Source organism: Pteronotus mesoamericanus, unplaced genomic scaffold (assembly GCF_021234165.1).
Source record: "Pteronotus mesoamericanus isolate MK-2021 breed Mesoamerican mustached bat unplaced genomic scaffold, CSHL_Meso_final contig_256, whole genome shotgun sequence".
Lineage (NCBI taxonomy): Eukaryota > Metazoa > Chordata > Mammalia > Chiroptera > Mormoopidae > Pteronotus > Pteronotus mesoamericanus.
Window position 1 is genome coordinate 4,746,546 of NW_026555108.1, and position 26,625 is coordinate 4,773,170.

Here is a 26,625-nt window from a genome sequence, read left to right on the forward strand (position 1 = left end):
CCTCTTCTCCTTATGGCATCCCTATGATCTGGATGTTGGCATGTTTGGAGATGTCCCAGAGTCTTCTTATACTATCCTTGTTGTTTTTTTTTTAAATTCTTATTTCTTCTTTCTGTTCTGGTTGACTGTTTAAATTCTTTCTTATGTTTCACATCGTTGATTTGAATCCCAGCCTCCTTCCCTTTCCTGTTGGTTCCCTGTAGATTTTTCTTTATTTCACTTAGTGTAACCTTCATCTCTTCCTTTATGTTGTTGCCGTACTCAGTGAGCTGAGCATCCTGATCACCAGTGTTGTGAACTCTGCAACTCATAGATTGGCTATCTCCATTTCATTTAGTTCTTTTTCCAGGGTTTTGCTCTGTTCTTTCCTTTGGGCCATATTTCTTTGTCTCCTCAATTTGGCAGCCTCCCTGTGTTTGCGTCTGTGTATTAGTAGAGCTTCTTTGATTACATGTCTTAGCAGTGTGGCCTACTGTAGACAAGGCACTTGTAAATTGTGTGAGGCAGAGCCTTAGGTAGTCTCCAGGGTGGGACAACCCACTTCACTGCTTTGTGGCTCTGTATGGGGGGAGGGCTCAGAGAGGGGACTGTGCCCCTAACTGGCTTCTGGAGGTTTGTCCAGCACTTGCCCTGTTTCCAGTCACTTCACCCACTTTCTGCAACTGGTGCTCTTCTAGCTATTGCCCTGGCTGAATCCCAGAGTGGGTTGTTTTTGTACGTTTTAAGACCGTACAAACCCTTTAAGTTGAGTTTCCCGAAAATCTGGCAGTTTCTTCTACCACCCCAATGCCCACTGGTTTTTACAGCCAGAAATTACGGGGATTTATCTTCCCAGCACTGGACCCAGGGCTGTGTGGTCTGGCCTGGGATTGCTCGCTCTCAAGGTATTCCTCCCGATTTTTATCCACCATATATGAACGTGGGACCACCTGGCCCATTCCTCTATCACTGTCACCTTTCCACACCACACTCCGTCTCCTCTCCTGTCACCATGTCTCCGCCCCTCCTGCCCATATGGATGAATGTGGCTTTTTTAAATCCTTTGTTGTCAGGCTTCCATAGTTCGATTTTCTGAGTTTCTGGGTGTTAATTGTTTTGAGATTTAGTTGTAATTCTTTTTGTGGTTTTGTGAGGAGGCAAAGCATGTCTATCTACGCCTCCATCTTGACCCGATAGCCTCTATGTAATTTCTAATACATAATACAGTTCAGATCCTTAAAATTAGCTGAAAGGTTAATATCACTGCTTAACTTACGGTGTGGCTAATAAAGCTCAAAGCATCATCAAAAAAGCCCCAAAGTTCTTCCAGGGGACAGATTTCTTCCTTTGGCACCCCTTCTGGCACCAACAGGTTAACCAATTTGTGCATGCAGTTGCTGAAATCAAAAAGAGAAAATTCATCCCATAAGGAAAGAAATCACTGGTTTCATGGCTAAGATAAGTAAAATCTGGAGCTCATCCCAGACTAAGAGCTTCAAAACATGCCTGTTCTTCACCCAATTTGATGTGGCCTCCAACTCAGAAGAAAGATTTCTGAAGATATAAAAGGGGCTGACAAATCCTTCCTTTTATTATGGTTGTCCTTCACATTTTTTTTTTTTAGTTTGCTACACTAAGGAGTTGTGGCTATTTACTATATTTTATGAGCTGATGGAATCTACAAGCCCTTTAAAGTATCTTGTTACATCTTCAAATAGGCAAGGGAATTGGGATTTAAATTAGAAATAATTCCGGGAGAACTATCTCTCAAATCTCAGAAAAGGAAGACTTTAATGATATTTTCCAGAGAAAAATCACATAACATCTAATTTTTCCCCCTGCCTAGGCATAGAAAACACAAAATCTCCAATAAATAACATGTCATATTATGTATAGCACGCCCTTAAAGAAAAAGCGCTTTAAAAAATCTGCAGAGATATAGCAAAATGTTAACATTTGCTAAACTTTGGTGGGGAATGCATTGTTGTTATTTTAACTTCTGTCTGCATTTGGCATTTTTAGTAATGAAATGAAGAAAGGTACCCAGTAATTTTAGTATATACATACTTACACAAAGAAGCAACTTTCTGTCTCTTTTTCTCCTTTGGGAAAACCAGACTCCTCGACTTAGTTAATTAATTCTTGGTCTATAGCACAACCCTGAATATGGAGCTGTTGTGAAGGCTTTGTAGTTTAGGAGTTATAGGAGTGCCCCAATCATTTTTTTAAATTGGGCCGGTGGAGTATGATCAATGATGTGTGAGGCACTGCCTACTGCTCATTTGGCTATCAAAAAGCCTGGATACAGTGCTGAATTACAATTACTAACCTGTATTTCAGAACATCTATCGATTCCTTCTTTTGGTAAAGCAACAAAGCTCTTTTCAAGGCATTTACAGCAATGGAAGGGTAGTGTGCAGGTGTTTCCATTGCTAGTGCTACAGGAAGGGAAGAAAAAAGGTAGTGAATACTATAATCCCATCCATCACAGTTTCCATCCCAGGCTACAACTTTCTTTCTCTAAAAGAGAAATAAATGAAACACACACACACACACACACACACACACACTTTATAAAATGATGAATCCATGGTGGGTTTCAGAAATAACTTCTACTTCCTTGGCAGAGTAATATAATAGGATCACCAGGTTGTACCTTTTATTCAGGAAACGTCAATAGAAAATCTATTGTTTCTCTGACCCTGCCCATAGTAATACAGGTGAAGCAATAACCTTAGGAACCAGAGTGAAGGAGGGGCACACTAAGACGGAAACAGAACGCAGATCAGTGAAAGGGCACTAATCAAAAATGGATGTATACTACAATCTATTGTTTTTTGTCTGATAATAAAAACAGAAAACACTTGACATAAGAGTGAGTGTCCAAGATAACAGATCTTAAAACTTATAGATGCATTCACCAGTTTCTAGAATTGGAATTCCTTTATACAATGAGCGGTGGTAACCATCTCATGTCCATAAAGTATACACCACCTGCCCCATGTCTCTAGGAATTCTGCCTTCAGAAGACAAGGAAAGGCAAATGTGACTCTTGTTCAGTCGGGGCTACCTAATACTTTTATTAAGCACACACAGGCTCCCAAGGAGAGTGAGAGATAAGAAGAGAAGACAATTAGGTCATTTCTTGTAGTATATCCCTACAGAGATTTTGGGCCCCCAAATACCACTTACAGCCCAACCAGAAATTTGGGAGTAGCAATTGTGTTCACAATATTACCAATATTTTTCTGTACACTTTAATAAACTGCTACGATTCCAACACCTTTGATTCATGAAGCAGTCGTTTATCATTTCTAGCTAGCTGAACAAAACTAAGTTTGGGCTCCCCCTATTGTGTAGCTACAGAACTGAATTTCATCCACACAATAAATGAGAGGACCTATTGTGAGCAATGCACTTAGTCAGGGTTTATAAAAAGTATTGTACAACAAATATAAGTAATTATTCTTTATGATCCTAAGGAGCTTATAATTTTTTGAGATATTAAAAATTTATTTATTTTTAGAGAGTAGAAGGGAGGGAGAAAGAGAGGGAGAGAATCATCGAGTGGTTGTATCTCACACCCTCCACTGCTGGGGACCTGGCCTGTAACCCAGGCCTGTGCCCTGACTGGGCATTGAACGAGTGACCCTTTGCTTTACAGGTCAGCACTCAATCCACTGAGCCCCACCAGCCAGGGCAGGAGCTTCTAATCTTATATAAAGCAAAAGATAAATGCACAAATGATTATAATACAAAGTGGTTCAAGAATGCCATTAGAGAAGGAAAAGCAGAGTGCTATGAGGAAATGTAGAGAGAACAGAGAAATAAAAAAAGGAGTGCAATTTAAAGAGGTGCTAGCCTTCCAAAATCATAAATATAGCTCTTACATGCAATTGTTTCTAGTGTTTTACTTTCCAAATGAGGCAGATCCCACATTGGTTCCAGGAAGCTGTCCAGTAATGGATCATTCTTTTTGGCTTTAACTTCAAACTCATATAGCAGAAGCAATGTCTCACATGGATCATTGGAGAAGTCCCCTACAAAAGAGGCAAAAATGCATTTCATTATCCTCTCATATTCTAATCTCCTCTGGGGAGATTTTTTTGTTGAGGAAAATTAATTTTACTTACAATTTGAAGGTTATTCCAATTTCTGTGGATGTATTTTTTACATTTTTAAACCTATAGTTTCATCAATACTTTAAACACCCTGCGTTACAATCATTAGCATTGCCCATGTTTCCCAAAATTATTGCCGTGATGTTCTTAAACAGCCTGAAAAAGTCCTGCTGTTGTCTAATTCAAATCCACTGTTTACCTGTCTCATTTTAATGACTGAAGTAATCAGAAGATACAAGCTCGTATAAATTAACTGTGGTTTTATTTTTAGCAAAGGAAAGTTTCCAAATTGTTCCATTTAGTCAGCCAACAATATTTCTTGGGTATCACCATGGACAGAGGTTTGTCTCAGATGGCATATACCATACTATGTAAGATGGTTTTCATTCACCCGGTTAGACTGAACTTTTAAGAAAAGTGTTGAGACATAGCGTACATACAATAAATTGAATGATGTGCACCGATCTTAAACAGCCTGATAAATTTTTACATATGTTTAAATCTATGTAACCACTACCCAGATCATGATATAGAATACCTCCAAAACTCACGCTTCTTTCTAGTCAATACTACCTTAGCAGAATTAACAACTATTTTGACATTTATCACTACTGATTGTTATTGCCTGTTCTTGAACTTCATTGCTAGTACATACATACATACATACATACATATATATATATAATTGCACTTTGCTTAATAAGTGAAAATCAATTAATGTAATACATGATATCAATACAATAAGAAGCAGAAACTAAATGATGATGTCAATAGTCAGGAAAGCATCTGACAAAATCCAACATCTTCTTCTGATAAAAACAATGAACAAATCAGGAACAGAAGGGAACTTACTCAACCTGATAAAGGGAATCTGAAAAACACACAGCTAACAACATACTTAATGGTGAAATACTGGATTCTTTCAAAGTCTTAAGAACGAGACAAGGTTGCCTACTTTCACCACTGCTATTCACCATTGTTATAGAATTTCTCAGCTAAGGAAATTAGGCAAGAAAGAAACAAAAGACATAAACACTGGAGAAGAAGTAGTGAAACCATCTCTGTTCATACACAATGTGATCTTGTAAATAGATCCTTAAGGAGTTCAGTAAAATAGATATCTATATCTATACCTGCCCTAATATATATCCCAAGTTGAATCTTTATTAAGGTATTTTCTTCCCAAAGTGTAAGCTGATAATGACTTAAATTGTGAGCTTTCCCGGGGACCTTGCATAGAGAGGGTTCTCAAAGACTGAAATGCTCCATTACTCAAGTGAATGACTAATGATACACTTTCTGGTGCCACATCAGCATTTCATTCAGTAAATATTTATTAATTCTTATTATGTGCCAGACAGAGTATTAGGAGGTAGGGATAGAGAATTAACAGGACAGGTAACTTTTCTGCCCGCGTAGAACTTAGATTCTAGTTGGGGAGACAAAAAATAAACAATATATAATATCAAGTAGAGATGTGTATTGTCAAAAAAAGATAGATTAAGAGGGTAGATAGTGATGAAAGTTGCTATTTTAGAAAGGGTGTGGTTAAGAAAGACCTCTATGAGGGGGGTGACACTAGAGCAGAGGATGTAGGGGAGCAAGCCATATGAATATCCATGAGAAGTGTGTCCTAGGCAAAGGGAATGGCAAATGCAAAGGCCCAGAGGCAAGAAAGTACTAGGTATTATTGAGATACAGTAGGGCTAGAGTACAGTAAGCTAAGAGGCAGAATGATGGAGGCAGAGACGTAACCAAGGGCCAGATAATCTATGGCCTTGTAGATCATGGTAAGGACTTTGGATTTTAAGTCCAAGTAAATGAGAAGTACAAGAGCACTGATACAATCTGACTTACTTTATAATACTCTGGCTGCTGTGTGGCTATTTTCTTCATTGAGGGGCAAGAGGGAAAGCAGAGAGGATAGTTGGGAAACCATTACAGTGGTCTAGCTGAGAGATGAGGTAGATTGGACTAAAGTGATAGTACTGGCCTGATTTATTGTTGGGAAGGGGCACAATGCAAATCACACTACTTTCAGCCTCACCATGTATAATGCTTGAATAACATAATTCAAAAACTAAAATGTTCTCTTATACTCCTGGCTTTTCTTTACTCAGAGCCCATGGCTTTTCCTACTCAGTCTTCAAAAGTAAGTTCAACTATTACATTTGGGAATGAACCCTTTCTTCCTTGGTGGTTCCACACACTCTATATTTCTATTAGTGAAGTCATTTCATTTTCTTTGGTATATGTATAGTAGATTATGTTTATGACCTCCTCGCTGCAAATGTCTTAGGGACACAGACAGTTAACACATTTCCTTATGTTTCCACAATACCTAGTAACCCCTGGGAATTTACTAAAGACTTGGTAGAATAAATATGGTAAACTGCTTTCCTTACATCATTAGTATAATGGCATGTCAAGGTTCATTTTTTGTAAAAGCCAATTCCCATAGCACTAAGACTTCAGTGACTGTATATACAGTTCTTAGTTAACTCTGATTTGAATTGACTTTTGAAAGGTTGGTGTTGTCCAGCTTTCCCCCAGGAGTTTATGATTCACCAACTTTGCACTGTCCCTTAATTTGTCTATTTACAGTTGGTAGCTTAATGATTTACTTACATTTCTCAATGCTGCACTCATAATTTTAGGCAATATTTTATTAGAGGTACCCAAGCCTAAGAAATATGACCCTCTAACAAGTTAGAAGTATTTTTTCTAAATGTATTTTGGTTTTAATTATTAAAGTACTGCATGTTCATTGAAAAATTCAAAAAATAGAAAAGTAAAATAAAAAGTAAAAGTCCTCAAAATCACTTATTCTTGTTCTAAGAGGTAGCAAATGTTCAGTTTGGTGTCTATCCTTTCAAGACTTTTTATATGATATATGCATCCATATGTATGTGTGTGTTTATATAGGTGTGTGTGTACTAGGTATTGGACATATAAAGGTAAGCAAAAGCAGTCATAGTATCTGTCCTCATGGAGCTTATAGTCTAGTATACATGCATACAAATATGCATATACATATTTTCAAAATAAAAATGGACCAAGAAAAGGCCAACAAAAGTACAACACTCTCAGTAAGGAGCACACCCCAAGGTACACATCATTTATCAACTACAATGACAGAGTTTACAGGCTCGTGGAAGGAACTTGTCTGGATTTGGCTTGGTTTTGAGCAACAAAGGAGAAAGGACTGAAGCATGAGCAAGTGAGCAATGAGGCAGAAGAGGGGAGAGAACCTCTGTGTTTCGAGAATCCCTATAGGTGCCTATATCCACTGGCTGGGAAAATGTAGAGATTACAAGAACTCACATATACGACCCTAGACCATAAGTAGTGGATAAACTTTTATTAGCCTGGATCATAGCCTTTGCCTCCTCTACACATGAATCTCCTGCAAATAGTTTGTTGGAGGAAAAAGTACCACAATTAAAGATAAGTTATTACTACTAAATAGTAAAAAACTATCAACCCAATTTAATAACGGGCTGAAGACTTAAATAGACATTTCTCCACAAAAGACATACAAATGGCCAACAGGTAGATGAAAAGGAGCTCAAAGTCACTAATTATCACATAAATGCAAATCAAAACCACAATGAGATATCATCTCACACCTGTCAGGATGGCTGTGAGGAAACAAACAGGCAGCAAGTGTTGGCGAGGAGGTAGAAAAGTCGGAATCGTTATACATCATTGGTGAGAATGCAAAATGGTGCAGCCACTACAGGAAACAGTATAGCAGTTCCTCAAAAAATTAAAAATAGAACTACCATATGATCCAGCAATCCCACCTCTGGTATTTATCCAAAATAATTGACATCAGAATCTCAATGAGATATTAGCACACCCACGTTCACTGCAGCACTATTCACAATAGCTGAGATACGGAAACAACCTACCATAATTTGTCGTGCATAATGTGCACCCACACTTTTGTGTGCACTAGACACAGGATTATTAAATCTATACCCGTGGTATGTACTCATTATAGCTATGTATAATGCACATCCTTATTTATCCCTAAAAATTTGGGCAAAAAAGTGTCCATTATACGTGGCAAAACATGGTAAGTGTCCATTGAGGGATGAATGGATAAGAAAAATGGGATATATACACATGATACAATACCATTCAGCCTTAAAAAAGAGAAAACTCTGTAATGTGTGACAACATGGATGAACCTTGAAGACATTATGCTAAGCAAAATTAGCCATACTGCATGATTCCACTTATATAAGGTATGTAAAATTCGATCTATCACAATCATAGAATCAAAGAGTGAAAATGGTGGTTGCCAGGAGCAGGAGGAAGGGTAAATGGAGCGTTGTTATAATCAATGGGTGTAACGTTAAAGTTAAACAAGATGAATAAATTCTAGAGATCTGTTGTGCAACACTGTACCTATAGTGAACAAAGGATATTACACTTAAAACTTTAAGAGGGTAGCTCTCACATGCTCTTACCTCAACAAAGTAAAATTTAAGAGACAAGTTATCAGAAAAAAAAAAGCGCTGTGTAAGATACTACGTGAAAATGGGAAGGGAGGAACAGGAAAAAAATAATGGAAGATGGAGAATTCTCTGAAGGGAAATGCTGCCATAAAGCAGATGAAAATTGTGACCAAACATGTCAGCATGAATCTTAAAATATTAAGTTATCTGTAAAATAAGAATATAAAGCAGGTATTCAAATACTCAGGGAAGAGCTGGTAGACAAAAGGAAATGAAATATGAGCCATTTTAGAGATAAAGAAAGAAATAGGAAGAAAAAATGAAAGCATCATAGAAATAAAGGTAAAACTAGAGGCGGCAAAAGAGAGGAGAGATACTACTTGATAAACAGTAAGGGGTTCAGAAAACAAGAGATAAGCAAAATGAAATAGAAATTGAAATTGGTTCTAACATCTTTATGTTAAATGAAATCTGATGCATGTTCATTTCATACTTGTATGACAATCATGGTTATATCTTTAAAAGATTATCAACCCAAATGCCCAATGGATATACTTGACAGAACCTGTAAATTGTGTGGCTGGAGAAATGCAACTCACGGACTGCTTACACTCACGTTTTCTTGACTCCCAGATTGAACCCCAAATGCCAAGAGAGCTTTGATGAATAGCTTTTTCCTTTATTATTGAGTTTATGTTTTGTTTCTGTTTCTGGTTTATATATAGCCAATCAGTTATTCCCCCTTGGTAGCAGCAATCACTGGAAAAGTGGTTTTCTGGTCTGACCATTTGGCATTTCTCTAAATGGATTAATGGATTATCTAGTCTCTGACTGGGTAAGAAACAACAGACAATTTAATTTGTTAGTCTTTTTTGTTATTGTATTTGTCCATTTTGAGCTAAAATTAGTAAATTATTTTTTGATAAGGAGAACAGCACTCTGATATCTGGACTGGTAAGTTTCTGTGTTTACTCTTGACCTGTAGTTGAAGTTGCAGATCTGAGCCCGTAAGTTCTCTCTACGTCTCTGTCTCTGTATTTCAGTAACTAAAAAGGCCTTGAGCTTGCATTGTGTGAGTGTGAAATATTTTCCTATGTCTGGAAGGCACTCATTAATTAGGTTATAAAGTCTCCTAAATTAAAGAAGCTCTAACTGGTTTAAAGACATAAATAAACACTTACATACAAATATTATTAAAATCCCTACAAAATGGAAATCTAATTTCTAATACTTTACAGGTGTTAAACTAAAAGTATTCTTATTTTAAAAAATTCTACTAGCTCAGAAACATTTTAAGAATCCAGAGTTAAGACAAATCTTTGGCAAATGATATTTTAATAATTTTGATTTAAAAGAGCTTTGCCTTTTTGGTGATTTATTTATGTAAAGTACAAATTAGCATACTTTTTATTTTACTTTGGTCTGTTTTTCCTAAATGCATACAGGTTTACTGATTAAATATTATTATATATTATTTATATGTAACATTTAAGATAATAGAAAATGTAAAAATTGTGTTCAACTAAAATAAATCATTGTTCTGACAAACTTTTTATTTCAGTGACAACTATTGGTATGTTTTATACTATGTTAGATTTGATTTCCCAGATATTTAACTTAAAATGTACTGATATTGAGTTAATCAATGGATAATGATTAAATACTAACTTTTAAGTAAAATAGAATACTTAAAGGTTACTAAGCATAGTTTTAAGTTTATACACTATTTCTTCTTATCTTTATATGCTACAGAGAGGCAATAACTTTGGGTTGTGTTAATGAATGTGTTCATTTTTCCTCTTTAAAAGGGATGCATGTGGCCATGGAAAGCTGTGACAGGTGTGCTCACGAGCTCTGCCAGTCTGCTGTGTTTGTGGGCGAGGTATGGTTTTCAATTACACCCAAGTTTTCTCTTTGAAACAGAAATTTTCAAATAGAAAATAAAGCCCTGTAATGTATTAACATGTGGCAGTTATCTTGATTTTGATGGGTCTGCTTCCTTACCTTACTGATTAATGCCTTTGCTTACAATATAAAAGGTTATTCTTTACCTTCTATGTAATCTGCCTAGGTGGCAAATTCTGTGTTTTACCAGAACAATTTTCTGGTCCTTATGTTGTCTTCATTATAGCTTTATTCTTGATTATTTAGTGGAGAACAAATAAGACACAAAGAATTTCCTCATTTATCAAAAAGCTAAAGCTCTTTAGACACAGACAACAGTATGGTGATTACCAGAGGGAAAAGGGGGGGTTGGAGCAGGTAGAAGAAGGTAAAGGGGATAAATGGTTGGGAGGAGACTAGACTTAGAATGGTGAAAGCACAATACAACATACAGGTGATGAATTATATAGCATTGTACACTTGAAACCTATATAATTTTATTAACCAATGAAACCCCAATAAATTCAATAAAAATAAAGTTCTTTAGAATTGTGTTACCTCTTATGCTTATTTTTAAATGTTTTATTGTCATTTTGCTTAGACAGGCAACCAAGTAGTATTGTTTCTCAGGCACCCACAGTCAAATTTTAGTCAAATGCCCAAAAAAGCAAATAACGTCTAACAAATCTTTAATCTGCCTTCGCAAAAGTTGCATCCCAAATATGTAAGATATAAAATAAAGTCTTTGAGACATCTTTTAAATTTCAAACTATCTCTGAGATTTACAAAAGGCCCCCTGGAAAACTGCAAAGATTTATTCATTCTCTTCATAGAGAAATGTAAGAAGTAATTAGGTTCATCTGACTGGTCACTATTGTGAGAGTTACATGAGTAGAGCTGCAAAATCAGAAGAGATACTCAGGCTTCTTATGTTAAGTTTTCACAGGTACAACATTACTAAAATAAAGTTTTCAAAAACTGTATACTTATAGGTGACTCCAGGAGATTTTTTTACTGCATTCTCTGTCCATAGTATAGTTTTACCTCAAAAGAAACACTAATCATAACTCTTATGAACTCTGAATAATGGAAAGAATATCTAAAGGAGCAAAAGGAAACAGAGGATGTGAAGAACACTATAAATGAACTAGATTTAACAGCTATGGATAGAATACTCCACTCAACAACAACAGAATAAACATTCTTATCAAGTTCATGGGATATTCTCTAGTATAGTCCATATGTTTGGCTACAAAACAAGTCTCAATAAATTTAATAAGACTAAAGATATATTCTCTGACCACAATGAAAGGAGACATCTGCAATGGAAAGAAAACTGTAAAAATCACAAATATGTAGAAATTAATAATACACTCTTAAACAACCAATGGGTCAAAGGAAAAAATCACAAGAGAAGTTAGAAAATACACAGAGATGAATTAAAACAAAAACACAACATATCAAACTTATGAGATACAGTAAAGGCAGCACTCGGAGGGAAATTTGTAGCTGTAAATAATTTTAAACCTTGGGTAATTAGAAAAATAAAAGCAACCTCAACCTAAAGCTACCAGAAGAAATAATAAAGATAAGAGTAAAGAAAAATCAAATAGGGAATAGAAAAATAATAGCGGGAATCAATGAAACCAAGGGTTGGTTATTTGAGAAGAGGAACAAAACTGACAAACCTTTAGCTAGACTGACCAAACAAAAGAAAAAAAGACTCATTACCAAAATCAATGTCACCCCAATAAATTGAATTAAAAAATTAATTTAAAAAAACAGATTATACACTGTGACAGAGTAGGATTTATTCCAGGAATGCAAGGTTGGTTCAAAAAAAGCAAATCAATCACTGTAATACACCACACTAATAAAACAGTGGAAAAAAAACTTGATCATTTCGATTGATGCAGAAAAGTCATTTGATAAAATCCAAGATTTTTTCATGATAAAGAAGAAAATCACTCAGAAAGCTAGGAATAGAAGAGAACATACTCAACAAAAAGGAAATTAAAAAAATACATTTTCAGTAGCATCCAAAATAAAATACCTACGAATGAATTTAGCCAAGGAGGTGAAAGACTTGTACACTGATAACTATGAAACAGTGATGAAAGAAATTAAAGAAGACCTAAACTATCCCATCATGTTCACTTACTGGAAGACTTAATATTGTTAAGATATCAATACTACCCCAAGTAATACCTACCCAAATTCCAATAGCCTTTTTGCAGAAATAAAAAAGCCAAATAATCTTACAGAGAAAACAAAGTTGGAGGGCTCACACTTCCCAACTTCAAAACTCACTACAAAACAACAGTAATCAAAACAGTGTGGTACTCAATAAGGCTGAAGCAGGTGACAGAGAATGAGTATGATGCTACTTTATATGTGGTAGAGAAATGACACCTGACTTATAGGTTCCATTTAATTGTAATAATTTTTATTTTTCTATCATCAACGAAAAAAATGGTCATATTACCTCTGATCCCTACAACGGTAGTTTCACTGACTTAAAAGTTGATGCTATGTTTGAGCTTTTATAATAATTTGAAAGTTGCAATTTTGAATTGCATTGCCATATATTTGGTTAAAGGATTACTATAACATTACGTGCCAAGTGGATTATTGTTTCGTATATAAGGAGGCATGCAAAAAAAAAAAAAGGGCCACTAAGTAAATTTGCATAATTACTTCTGCCAGATAATTTATTTCCTAACCAATTGTTTCCATTTTTGCATTTGTGACCAGCAAAATAAAGCAAAATTGAGAAATCCAGAAATGAACCCATACAAATATGTCCAGCTGATTTTTGACAAGAGTGTTAAGACTACTCAATGGGGAAAGCAAAGTCTCTTAAAAATAGTGCTGGGGCAAATGGATTTCCACACATAAAAGTATGAAGTTGGATGCTTATTTCACACTATATACAAAAACAAACTCAAAATAAATCAATGAGCTAAATATAAGAGTTGAAATTATAAAGCTCTAAGAAGAAAACATAGAGGCAAATGACTCTATATTTGACAATGGATTCTTAAATATGAAACCAAGAACATGAACAATAAAAGAAAAGGAAGGCAAGTTGGGCTTCATCAGAATTAAAATTTTTGGTGCATCAAAGGACATCATCAAGAAAGTGAAAAGACAACTATAGAATAAAGTATTTGCAAATGATATATCTGACAAGGGATTTGTGAGATAGTAGAAAAAAGTGTATGTTGTTCCTTGGTTCCTAGCACAGAGCTCCTAAAATTCTTGTAATTTCCTGGGTGAGAGAAATGTTTTCTGTTCTAATGAGGTGACTCTGGGTGGGCTCCTGAATGGCTCCTAAATGAGGGCTAGTCACCAGAAGGATCAAACTATGATTAGAAGCTTGGAATTTTCAGCACCACATCCCATTCTCTTAAGAAGACAGAAGGGCTGGAAATGGACTTAATAATCTATCATGCCTATGTGATGAAGCCTCCATAAAAATACCCAAAGTACAGGGTTTGGAAAGTTTCTGGACTGGTGAACTCGTGGGGGTGCTGGGAGGGTGATGCCAGCAGAGGGCATGGAAACTCCATACCCCTTCCCACATACCTCGTGCCCTGTGCATCTCTTCCATCTGCATGTTCATCTGTATTCTTCACCACATCCTTTCATAATAAACTGGTAAGTATAAGAAAATGTCCCCCTGAATTCTGTGAGCCATTCAAGCAAATTGACCAAACCCAAGGCGAGAGTTGTTGGAACCACTGATCTATATAGCTGGTTGGTCAGAAGCCCTGGAGGCAATCTGGACTTGCTACTGGCATCTGAAATGGGAATGAACCCATAAACAGTGGGGTCTAATGTTATCTTTGGATAGTGTCAGAATTGAATTGAATTGAATTGTTGGGCACCCAGCTGGTGTTGCAGAGAATTGCTTGGTGTGGGAAGAAATTCCCACACATTTGGTGACCAGAAATGTCAGAAGTGAAGTGTTTTCCTTTACGGCAAAGGAGGCACACAAGACAGATACAGGAGTAGAAAAAAAGCTTTTAGGTTTTTCTTTAGGTTTCATATAACAATAAAAAAGACTAACAACCCAATTAAATGGTCAGAGGATTTGACTGACAAGTTGTTTTTTCCCAAAGATACATAAATGACCAATAAACACATGAAAAGATACTCAACATCATCAGTCATTAGGGAAATGCAAACGAAACCACAATGAAATAGTACTTTATTCTCACCAGGATGGCTATAATCCAAAAGACAATTATGTGGCAAGTGGTGGCAAGGAGGCAGAGAAATAGAACTCTCATTCAGTGCCTGTGTGAATGTAAAATGGTGCAGCTGCGATGAAAAACAGTGCACATTTCTGTAATATATTAAATGTAGAATTATTGCATGACCCAGTAGTTCTATTCCTAGATTTAGACCCCAAAATTGAAAGCAGGGACTCAGGCAGATACTTGTACGCCAATGTTCAAGCAGCATTATTCACAATAGCAAAAAGGTGGAAACAACCCAAGTGCCTATCAACAGAAGAATTGATAAACAAAATGTGGTATATACAATGAAATATCATTCAGCCATAGAAAGGAATGGAGTACTGATATGCCACAACATTGATAAACCTTGAGAACATTATACTAAGTGAAATAAGGCCATCTCACAAGAACGAATATTGTGTGGTTCCACTTAAATGTAATTATCTAGAACAGGCAAAGTCATAGAGACAAAAAAGTTCATTAGAGGTTATGAGAGGCTGGGAGAAAGAGAATGAGAAGTTACTTTTAACAAAATTTTTACTGCTGACTCTATTACAGATGTCCCCATTTCCCACCCTGTTTGCCCACCTCTACTCAGCCCCCGCTCCCACTTCCCTGTGGCCATCAGCACACTGTTGCCTGTGTCTATGGGTCATGCATGTATGTTCTTTAGTTGATCCCTTCACCTTCTTTCATCCAATCCCCACTCCCCACTTCCCCCTGAGATCAGTCAGCCTGTTCCATGTATTCATGCCTCTGTTTTTATTTTGTTCATTAGGTTCCACATGTAAGTGAAATCACATGGCATTTGTCTTTCTCTGGCTTATTTCACTGAGCATAATAATCTCCAGGTCTATCCATGCTGTGGCAAAAGGAAAGATTTTCTTCTTTTTTATGGCCGTGTAGTATTGTGTTGTATAAATGTACCACAGCTTTTCTATCCACTTATCTACTGATGGGCACTTGGGCTGTTTCCAGATCTTGGCAATTGTAAATAAGGCTGCTGATAAGGGGTTAATCTCCAAAATATATAACGAACTTACAAAACTCCAGGAAGACACCAGGAAGACGAACAATCCAATTAAAAAATGGGCCAAGGACGTGAATAGACACTTCTGCAAAGAGGACGGACAGGCAGATGGCCAATAGATATATGAAAAAATGCTCAATGCCACTAATCATCAGAGAGATGCAAATTAAAACCACAATGAGTGTCACCTCACATCCACCAGAATGGCTGTCATCAATAAACCAACAAATACCAAGTGCTGGCGAGGATGGAAAGGGGAATCCTTCTGCACCGTTGGTGGGAATGCAGATTGGTGCAGCCACTGTGGAAAGCAGTGTGGAGTTACCTTAAAAAATTAAAAAGGGAACTGCCTTATGACCCAATGATTCCACTTCTGGGAATATAGCCAAAGAAGCCCAAAACACAAATTTTAAAAAATACCTGCATCCCTATGTTCATTGCAGTGTTATTTAAAATAGTCAAGATATGGAAGCAGCCCAAGTGTCCATCAGTAGATGAGTGGATACAAAAGCTGTGGTACCTTTACCCAATGGAATACTACTTGGTAATAAAAAGGAAGGAAATCTTACCCTTTGTGACAGCATGGATGAACCTGGAGAACATTATGCTCAGTGAAATAAGCCAGTCAGAGAAAGACAAATACCATGTGATTTCACTCATGTGTGGAATCTAATGAATAAACTGCACTAACAAGGAAACTAGAGGCAGACTCGTAGAGAGTAAGCTGACAGCTGTGGGTGTTGGGGTTGAGGGGATGGAGGGATTGAGCAAAAAAGAAAAAGAACTCATGGACATGGGCAACAGTGCGGTGACTGCGGTGGGGAGGTGGAGGTAGAGGAGGGTATAAGAGGGATAAATGGTAATGAAAAAATACAAAAATTAACTATTTAAAAAAAGAAAATGACACACCAATAATTTAGGGTTATTAGGAAACTAAATTCATCAACATTTAAAAAAAAATAAAAGCACACTATGACCAAGTAGGGTTTGTTCAAGAAATGCTATGATTACTTAATTTTAGGACATCTATTATAATTCAAAATGTTAATACTTAAAAAGAGAAAAAATATGACTATAGAATCTGAAAAGACATGTAATTCATTATCTATTGATTTTTAAAAATTCTAACTAAAACAGGAAGAGATGGACACAATACAAAAAAGTCTATCTGAAAAGCCAGTACCATCCTTAATGAAGAAACAGAAGCCACTATGTAACCCTGAAAATGTTCACTACTATTTTCATTATTTCATAACAAAATAGTAGCAGTATCTGATATTGTGATTGTGGTTTGGAAGACTGTTTCGCCTATATTTAGTCAGCATTAAAAGTTGATTAAGTTACCAATCATATATCACATATATGATTGCAATAATATCATAATATGAGAGCAATAATATCATATATATTCAATACTATATTTGTATAAAAAGCAAAGTAAAAAATATTTTCACTCCAAGCAGTGTGCCAGAGCCAAAATACAGACATATAATGGGGAAAATTTAGTTCTAAAAGAATCATTTGACTGGTTATCAAGTTCTGCAGTGGCACAAATTTCTGGTGATAAATGACTAAGTTTTTCAGGTTTCAAACACCTTTTATAACTGCATTACCAAACTCCCAGTTCCCACAATACCTGTTTCTTTCAGGAGATTCCAGATGTCTCTGCATTCATGGATCTGCTCAAGTGCACAATTCAGGTATCTGGTCTATTTGGCAGAAATGAACAAAAAAAGTTAGTTTCAATCAAACAAAATTTTAACCAAATTAGCATAATCTTAATATCATTTTCATTAAAAGTTAAAAATAAAATGATTAAGTTTAAACTGAACATTTTAGAATTTATATAGAAACATTAGCCTCTATTTATATTTTTTTCTTAGTGTACCAGGAAAATGAGGATTAAATAGAAAACCTGAATATTATCAATTTTTAAAATAACCTAGGACAGAAGAGAAGCACTTCCAGGATGGTGGTGTTGGGAGCTCCATGGACCCTCTCCCTAACAAAACAACCATAACTGAAAAGTATAAAACACAATCACGTAGTCTCAGGAAACTGGCCTAAGGGCATATAGCAAATCTATTCCAAGAAATCTACTAAGTCTCAGTAAGAACAGTGAGCACCTGTGGCAGTTAATTCATGATCTGCCGACCAACCCCCCAGCTCAGTGTGATGTAAGTACTACTTTAAGTGGGTGGGGCTGAGAAGATGGGGCTCCCTCTACCCTCAGTCTCCAGGCTAGAAATTCCCAGAAGGAGTATGCTGCCAGTACTTCTCATCTCCCTCCCCAGGTCTATGTTGCAGAAGCTCTATTATAAAACAAGCACAACTGAGAGGCCCGGAGCTCTGTTCCTCTACCCAGTCCCCACCACATACCAGGCATAGCAAACTGAGAATACTAGGTCTCAACTGCCCTTACCTCAGCCTGCTTATAGGCTAGGGTTTCCATGCTGGGAGGGGTAAGCCAAGAATGCCAGGGACTGACTCCTCCTGCCCAGCCTTCTACTCATAGAGCTGGACTGTCACTCTGATAGAAATGGGCCACTGTCCCTGCCTCCAGTAATGAAATAAGGGGCAAAGAAAGTTTTTCCTCAAGAGGTAAGGCAGGCCATTAGTAGAGCGAGCTTTGCAGTTCTCCCTGAAAGGACTGACTTTAATTGGAACAGAGCATGGAAATGTTCAAGTCTAAGGGCACTATAAAAAAACCATGGAGATCTTCGTGTTGAACAATTAAGAGGTGACTGATAGCTCAATGATATATCAACAAGCAAACAGTACACCAGCTCGCAGTTTACAGAGAGAACTAGGGGAAGAAACAAAAGCTAAGAAGACCCCTTCCTCTTCAATTTATGCCAAAGAGCATTTCTGAACACACACAGAGTTAGGACTAATACCTAGGCATGCTACTAATGGAATAAGGCCATTTAGAGGCTGAACGGGCAGATTAGGGAAAGGGATAGTAAAAAATAGCCTTGCTAAAAAGCACTTTCATCCCTTTGGGGAAGAGGGGTCAGGGAGACTGTGCCCTCTGAGGAGTGATACAGCTGTGGAGGAAATACACTTCAATGAACTAGCTCAGCCAAATCTCACTAAACAAATTAACAAGAAAATATTAACAACAAGCCCCTGAGGGGAATCAGTGTTCAAAGATGCTCCAATATGTCATCTAAAATGTCCAGTATTCAACAAAAAACGATGAGATATGCAAAGAAATGGGAACGTGTGACTCATATGCAAGGGGGAAAAAAAAAGCAGGCAACAGGAACTTACTTTGAAAAGATGCAGATGTTGAACTTAGCAGACACAGATTTCAAAGAATCTATTTTATTTTATTTTTTCAAAGAATCTATTTGGAATATATTCAAACAACTAAAGGAAACCACACAAAGACAGAGTCTGATGACATTGCCTCAGCAAATACAGTGTCTCAATAAAGAAAGCAATGGGATAACACATTTAATGGGATGAAAGAAAATAACAGTAAGCAAGAATCTAATGTCCAGCAAAACTATCTTTCAGAACTGAAAGTAAAATATATTCCCAGATAAATAAAAGCTGAGAGAATTTGTTATTAGCAGAACCATTTTTACCAAAAAAAACAAAACAAAACAAAACAAAAACCAAACCTAAGAGAAGTTCTTCAGGCTGAAAGCAAGTGACACCAGATAGTAATTTGAATTAAAAAAAAAAAGTTCACCAGTAAAAGTAATTGTGTAACTCTAAAAGACAATATAAAGATATATTTCTTCTTTCCTCTCTTAACTTTTAAAAGGCAATTGTATAAAACTATATATAGTTTTTTAATACCTAATAGATATCCATAGACTTCCACCAACCCAGAAAGAATATACATTTTTCTAAAGCAGATACGGCACTTTCTTCAGGATAGACCATATGCTGCTAGGCCACAACACAGACTTCATGTAAACATAAAATATGTTAGAAGTTCACAAAGTATGTACTCTGACTATAGTGGAATAAGACTAGAACAAGAAGAGAATAAACAACAGATTCTTAAGTAAACAATGGGTCAAAAAACACAATGAAAATTATAAAATACTTTGAGATGAATAAAAAGAAAAATGCAACACACCACAAAACTAACGAGATGCTGCTTAAGCACTGTGCAATAGTCTGAATGTGTCCCCCCCAAATTTATGTTAAAATCATAACCTCAAAGGTTAAGGTATTAGTAGGTGGGGCCATTATGAGGTGCCAAAGTCACGAGAGTGGAGCCCTCAGGAACTGGATTAGTGCCTTTTATATAAGAGAGCTATATGCCCTGGTTGGTGTGACTCAGTGGGTTGGGCATCCAACTGGTTCAATTCCTGGTCAGGGCATGTGCCTGGGTTGTGGGCCAGGTCCCCAGTTGGGGGCGTGCGAGAGGCCGCTGATCGATGTTTCTCTTACACATCGATGTATCTTTCCTTCTCGTTTTCCCTTCCCTTCTCCTCTTTCTAAAAATAAATAAATAAATAAATAAAATGTTTTAAAAAATCTGAATAGACACTTTCCAAAGAAGATATACAAATGGCAAATGAGCACATGTAAAGGGTGCTCAGCGTATCTTTGTCATTAGTCATTACATCATTAGTAATGACATCAATAGAGAAATACACATCAAAACTGCAATGAGATAGTACTTCATACTCACTAGGATGACCGTAATCTAAAGAACGTAATAATAAGTGATGGCAAGGAGACAGAGAAAGTGGAACTATCATTCATTGATGGTGGGAATGTAAAATGGTGCAGCTGCTTTGGAAAACAGTCTGGTAGTTCCTCCAGTGATTAAACATAGAGTTACCATATGGCACAGCAATTCCACTTCTAGGTATATACTCAAGAGAAACAAAAAAACATATCCACACAAAATTTGGACGTGCAGCATTATTCATAATATCTGAAAAGTGGAAAAACCTCAATATCCATCAATGAATGAATGGTCAAAACAAAATACAATGTATTCATACAATGGAATATTATTCAGCCATTAAAAAGCAATGAAGTACTGATCCAAGCTACAACATGGAGAATCTAAAAAACATTACTGAAGAATTATAAAAGGAGCCAGTTACAAAATACTATAAATAGTATGATGGCATTCACATGAAATATCCCAAACAGGCAAATCTATAGAGACAGAAAGTAGATGGTTGCCTAGGGTTGGTGGTAGGGATGGAAAGTCACTGTTAATTGGTAAGGAATTTTTAGATTGAGGGAAAAGTTCTAAAATGAGATTGTGTTGTCAGTTGCACAACTCTGTGAATATTCTAAAAAACATTAAATTGTATACTTTAAATGGGTGAATTATAAAGTATATCAATTATACCACAGTAAGTCTGTTAAAAATATTCTAGGACAGGGGTCAGGATACTTTTCTGTAAAAGGCCAGACAATAAATATTTTAGGTTTTGCCAGCCACATAAATTCTCCTTCACATATTTTTCTGTATTTTAATTTATAACCTTTTACAAATGTAAAAACCATTCTTAACTCTCAAGGTATAGAAAAACAGTCCGTAGGCCTGATTTGGCCAGTTAGTAGTAATTTATCCACTCCTGTTCTAGGAAAAAGATGTGGTTCCTTGATAAATTACAATTACTATACTCATATATTTTTTAAAACATCCTTCACTTCCCCCTAACTCATATTCAGGAGAGTAGAAACAATGTTGATAAGATTATGTGGGATATCTGTAGTCCTTCATCATCTGTTTATTTAAAAATATTCCAATTTATGAGGACTCAAGAGAACAAGGAATAGATGTATTTAGTAGAATTCAACAAGTCCTCATTAGAGAAAGCATCATTCATAGGGACCAAATTTAGATGGTAAAAGGCAGAAGTGCATCTTCAATTACCTAAATAGACATCCTTTCAAAGGCAAAGAAAGTTATATAAGGGTTACTAAGAGAGCTCTTAGGAAACATAAGGGCATGCAAGAGAAAGAACAGGAGGAAAAAAAAGAATAGTTGTTAGAAACAAACAAAATAATTAAGTACTGTACTTAAGAGTTTGTGAAATTTTTCTCATGTCAATTTGGTCTCTATTCACTGAGATACAAAATTTGACAAAATTAGGGCTACCAACTTAAAAGGAAAACTTTAAAAAAGTTAAAAGCACTATGCAAAAACAAGATCCTGTAACTATTTTTTAGTAAGGCATAAAAACGCTATTGAAAATAAAATTACATTTGCCCTTACTTGTTAAGAAGCAAAAATGGTTGTTTTTCATTTTGCTCTGGGGCACATAGATCTTTTCTCATCTTTTACAATGTAAAGGTTTCTAAAAAGAGGACACTTTGCTCCTTAGGGATAAGGACTTTGTCTTCTTGATCCCCAGGTACTTAGCAGAGTGCTTGGTAGTCATATGGTTTTTGAATTGTACTCAACAAGGGAAGAGAAAGGAAGGAAAATGCGTCAGCAGAGATCTGTGAGAGTTTGTTGCAGATATGAAGAATCCTATGAAAAAAGAGATTAATTAACAGAAGGAAGAGAATAACCAGGAGGAAGGATTTACATCAATTAGAAAAAAAGAAGCTGGCAAATTTGGGAAGTTAGGAAGGATTTTTTTTCCTAGGTAAAAGAAAAATAGTAGGTACCCAGATCTTAACCTCATACAAAAAATGCTAGTGGTTCAACTTGCAGGCAATTTTCATAGTTTGGAAGGAAGGTAAAGAACTAAAGGCAAACCGATACTCTGGTGTATGGGAGACTGAGATGTTGATGTTGGTTATCTCCCCAAAGGGGAAAGGTTTAAGAAGCTCAGAGTGGAATTCAGGCAAAGGGTAGGAATTCTGTCTTCTGGTTAAAACTGAGTTAATGATAAAATATTGAAAGACATGGGTCAAAGAAAGCAAAAGCAACTGAGTGAAGAACAAGCTATGTAAATAATTTCAGATGGCTTATCCAAACCGTGGAAGTAGATGAGTTCTTCTTTAGAGAGTATGTGAAAGGAAACAAAAGAGAAAAAACTATGCATCACATATGATCACAGGGAGATGATGAAGATAAAGATTATTTAAAAATAGATTTAAAAAATAGATTCAGAAAGAGTGGTCCATGAGAAGGGGTATTTTAAAAGAGACATTCAATCTTTTTGAAAGAAGAGGCCAAGACAAAGGTAACCTTTCCTTAGGAAGGAATTAGCCATTATAAACCTTTGAAATCAAGATGCTGCTGGAAGGGAGGAAAGAATTCTCTAAAGAGAATCAAAAGAACTGCATCAGGGAAGACAAACATACCAAATAGTATACTGAACTCTTTTGTTTTATTTGAAGGTTACACATTACCTGTTCAAAAGCTGTTGAAGCTCTTCTTGCTTGCTCTAGATCAACCGAAGTTGCCATCAGTAAACATGTTTTCTGTGCAATCAGAATTACTTCATCAGAAGGACAAAACTGGGACAGCTGATAAGAAATAACCAGAACATCAATGAATACTGAGAATTCTGCCAGGTGAACACAAACAATCAGAATGAAAATCAGCAGTATTCTGTCTGAATGAGAAAATTCAGCTGGAAAAGCACATCTCACCTTACAAATGATATAGACCATAACATTCATTTATGGTTTCAATTTTACATTACTTTCCATTGTTTTTTAAGCATCTTTCTAGAGATAAAATGCTTCATTTCTTCACAATTTTCCTATCTTTCCCAGTGACAAGTACTGTCATTTGGCCCCGTATTTCTATCTAGTGATCTACTTCTTGGTTTATGTTGTAATTTCTAGGTGATTTCTTCCCCCACAAATAGATTCCCCCTTTGCACTGAATACAGCTGAAATTAGTACATATATTGTCATGACTGAAAGAGACAATGCCAAATCTTGACAGGCTTTAGACATAACATCATCATCAAACCTTGTTCTCTAGCTTTAGGGAAAAAAAAAAACCTCCCTACTTTGTATTAAAATAAAACTCTAGGCCACTTGAGATTTTCACATGGAATCTTACTAGTGCTATCACAAATGTTGAAACTAAAAGTAATTTATTTCACTTAATTAATTAAAATAATACCTAAACTTCCAAAGACTATTTCTTAATCTTCCCAAATGTTTAGTGATCATCACCATCACCATCATTGAATTAATAGCTCGAGACATCCAGTCTCTCTAGGTCTCAGGTTATTTGTGTATAAGACAAGGGAGTTGTGCTGGATTATCTCTATAGTTCCTTTTCATTTGAAAACTCTTACCATTTAATCTATCTTAGTATATCAATCTGTATACTCCTGAATGTATAAGCAATATTCTTTAGTCCCCCTTTTATTCTTTCATGAATACTGTACTTGTTTTTCTTTCTGGAATTTAACCTATACCTTGGAGGTTAACAACTATTTAAAAATGCTTATAATTACAAAACAAGCTCACAAGTCTTTACACACAGAACCCGCTCTAGGAAAAATTATGAAGCAGGCCCAGGCTTCTTAGCATCCCTTTTACCTCTGGTTGTCCCCAGACACCTACCTATTCTATATTTCTCTAGACTTTCACACATAAACCTTCCTAATGTTTTGATAACTGACAATGTTTTAGAGGATCCCCCTCATAAACAAAGTTATATTTTAATATAGGCCTTTGGGAGACTGAACTTCCTTCAAAGGCAAGGAAGTAAGTCTCTTATGGTAGAACTTCAAGCTCAGTGATGGTTGTTAGCCATGTTTTGGTATGGGGGAGACCTGCTTCATTACACCTTATAGGGATTGCATTCTCTAGGTCATTCCTGCTTAGACATACATCAAAAGCCCCTACATTAAAAGCCAATCCCACTCTATATTTAGCCATAATGGTGACATACTTGTTGTGGTAGATATATGAGATATTTATTAGAAGAGACTCACCTTGTAAGAAAGCATGAAAAACTCTCTCATTGTCACTGGGTCTTTGCTGCACTGCACAGCCAAATTCCAAGCTGAAAGTTAATGTGAAATAATATAGTTATGAAAATTTACTGCTTAAATGTACTGTTATTAGGGTTAAAAAAAAAGAAAGCTAACTTTAGTTTTTAGAGAAATTTTTCCAGGTAAATTTAGAGACTTCCATTACTTACAATGTTCAATTCTAGGCCAATGACCAATGGAGATAGTGCTGCTTTTGAAAAAATTGGAGGATATACAATAAGTTCTTAGCATAAATCCATCTAAAAAGTGAGGCTCACCAAGGAGCTCACCAATTGGCATTGGTGAAAAGAAGTTAAAATTTAGCAAATAACATGGTACACTAGAATCAAGAGTTGAAGAAAACTGCTGTAAAGATTTACATCTTCCATGGAGCAGTAGAAGCCCCCATTAGGCAACATTCAGCATGATCTTCACCTTGGAATATCAAAATTAAAAGTCAGTAAAAGAAGTATTGGAAAGTAACTTTTCAAACTTTCCAAAAAAATGAAAGTCATTCAACCTTTATTTGCATAAGCTTCTCAGAAGCCAAATTGCTGTATTTATTCCCCTTTCTCCTAGATTAGAGCCCCAGTAAACTCCATAAAGCAGAAAAAGGTCCATGTAGAATCGGTCCACTTTGTGATATTGCCGCTTAATTGCTCTTGTTTACTTATCACTGTAGTAACTGCCTCCACCAAATTCATAATTGTACATACAGCTTGATGAATTTTCACAAAGTGAATATATATATCCATGTAGCCAATACAGATCAAGAACGATCTTGATCATTACGAGAAACTCAGAAGCAACCCCATCAACCCTCTTCAAAGTCCAACCTCCCTCAAGGGTAACCACTATCCTGAGTTCTAACATCATAAATTAGTTTTGTCTGGTGTTATTTTCTTTTTACCATATGTAAATGGAATCATATAATACATACTCAATGCCTGGCTTCTCTTGCTCAACATTAAGTTTGTAAGATTCATCCATATTGTTGCATGGAGTTTATTTTGATGAATCATGTTCAGAGATAAATTGGACATTCTAGACCACGCTTAGGGGCATAACCTTGGAGATCTGCAGTTATGGTTCATTATTTTAGTTTTTAGACCCATTTCTATCAAAAAGGAAGAAAACTAATATTGACTGAGTACCTACTATGTTCCAGGTACATACAATGTTTCATTTATAACTCTTAACAATCCTACAAAGTATACATTAATTGCTCTCATCTTATAAATAATTAACCTGAGGTTAAGCAGGTTATCCTTGTACCCACAGATACAAATGGAAGAGCTAGAATTTGAATCCACATCTGTTGACTCTACCACCCCACAATGTTGCCCATAGCCACAGAATTTTCTCTTACCTATTTTTCTAAACCAGTGAGCTTCATTAATTCTTGAGTCTGAAGTCGAGGCTTTTCCAACAGAAGCCTGGGAAAATTTCACGAGTGCTGCATCAAACAAGAAAATTTGATATTGAGGTCTTTTACTATAGCAAAGTTGTTAATCCTGCTTTAAAAACAGTGGAACATGAGTTTGAATTTAGAAAGTTCTTTGTGTGTGTGTGCACAGTGGTGCATACTAAAAGTAATTAAAGTGACAAAAAGCATTAGCAAGCTCCAAGAAGCTATTAATTCAAACTTTGAGGAATAAACACGTTTTTGGAGAGATTTACAATTTTAATTAAAGCAATCAGTCACCACCTGAGGTAGAAAGATATGATTTACATGTAAGGAAATAAAGAATTGGATCATGATAGTGTAAACCTAAAAACAAAGTTAGAAAAAAGACTGAAGTGGAGACTGAGAATGGGAAGAGTATTGATAGGCTGGTATAATATTTACTGAACTCCCACAGCAAGCACATTACAGAACAAAGAACATGATGTGATCAGAAAGCATTTACTACATACCCACATGCCCTTCTGAGAGATAAGGATACCAACCAGCAAAGTTATTCTCTTTTGAAGAACTTTGGTTTCTAAACCTCGTTGCCACATTTAACACCTTGT

At 36.0% G+C, this 26,625-nt stretch overlaps 1 protein-coding gene across 1 annotated transcript in view; it reads right to left on the reverse strand.

Annotated features, from left to right (window-relative positions):
* Positions 1–26,625, reverse strand: part of TEX11 (testis expressed 11) — a 156,101-nt gene that overhangs the window by 13,091 nt on the left and 116,385 nt on the right. The window contains exons 21-27 of the mRNA XM_054574233.1: positions 25,979–26,065; positions 24,571–24,641; positions 23,021–23,137; positions 17,361–17,433; positions 3,870–4,019; positions 2,309–2,417; positions 1,256–1,376 (exon numbers count right to left, since the gene is read on the reverse strand). Coding sequence (XP_054430208.1) covers positions 1,256–1,376; positions 2,309–2,417; positions 3,870–4,019; positions 17,361–17,433; positions 23,021–23,137; positions 24,571–24,641; positions 25,979–26,065 — 728 coding nt within the window. The remainder of the gene's footprint in view (positions 1–1,255; positions 1,377–2,308; positions 2,418–3,869; positions 4,020–17,360; positions 17,434–23,020; positions 23,138–24,570; positions 24,642–25,978; positions 26,066–26,625) is intronic.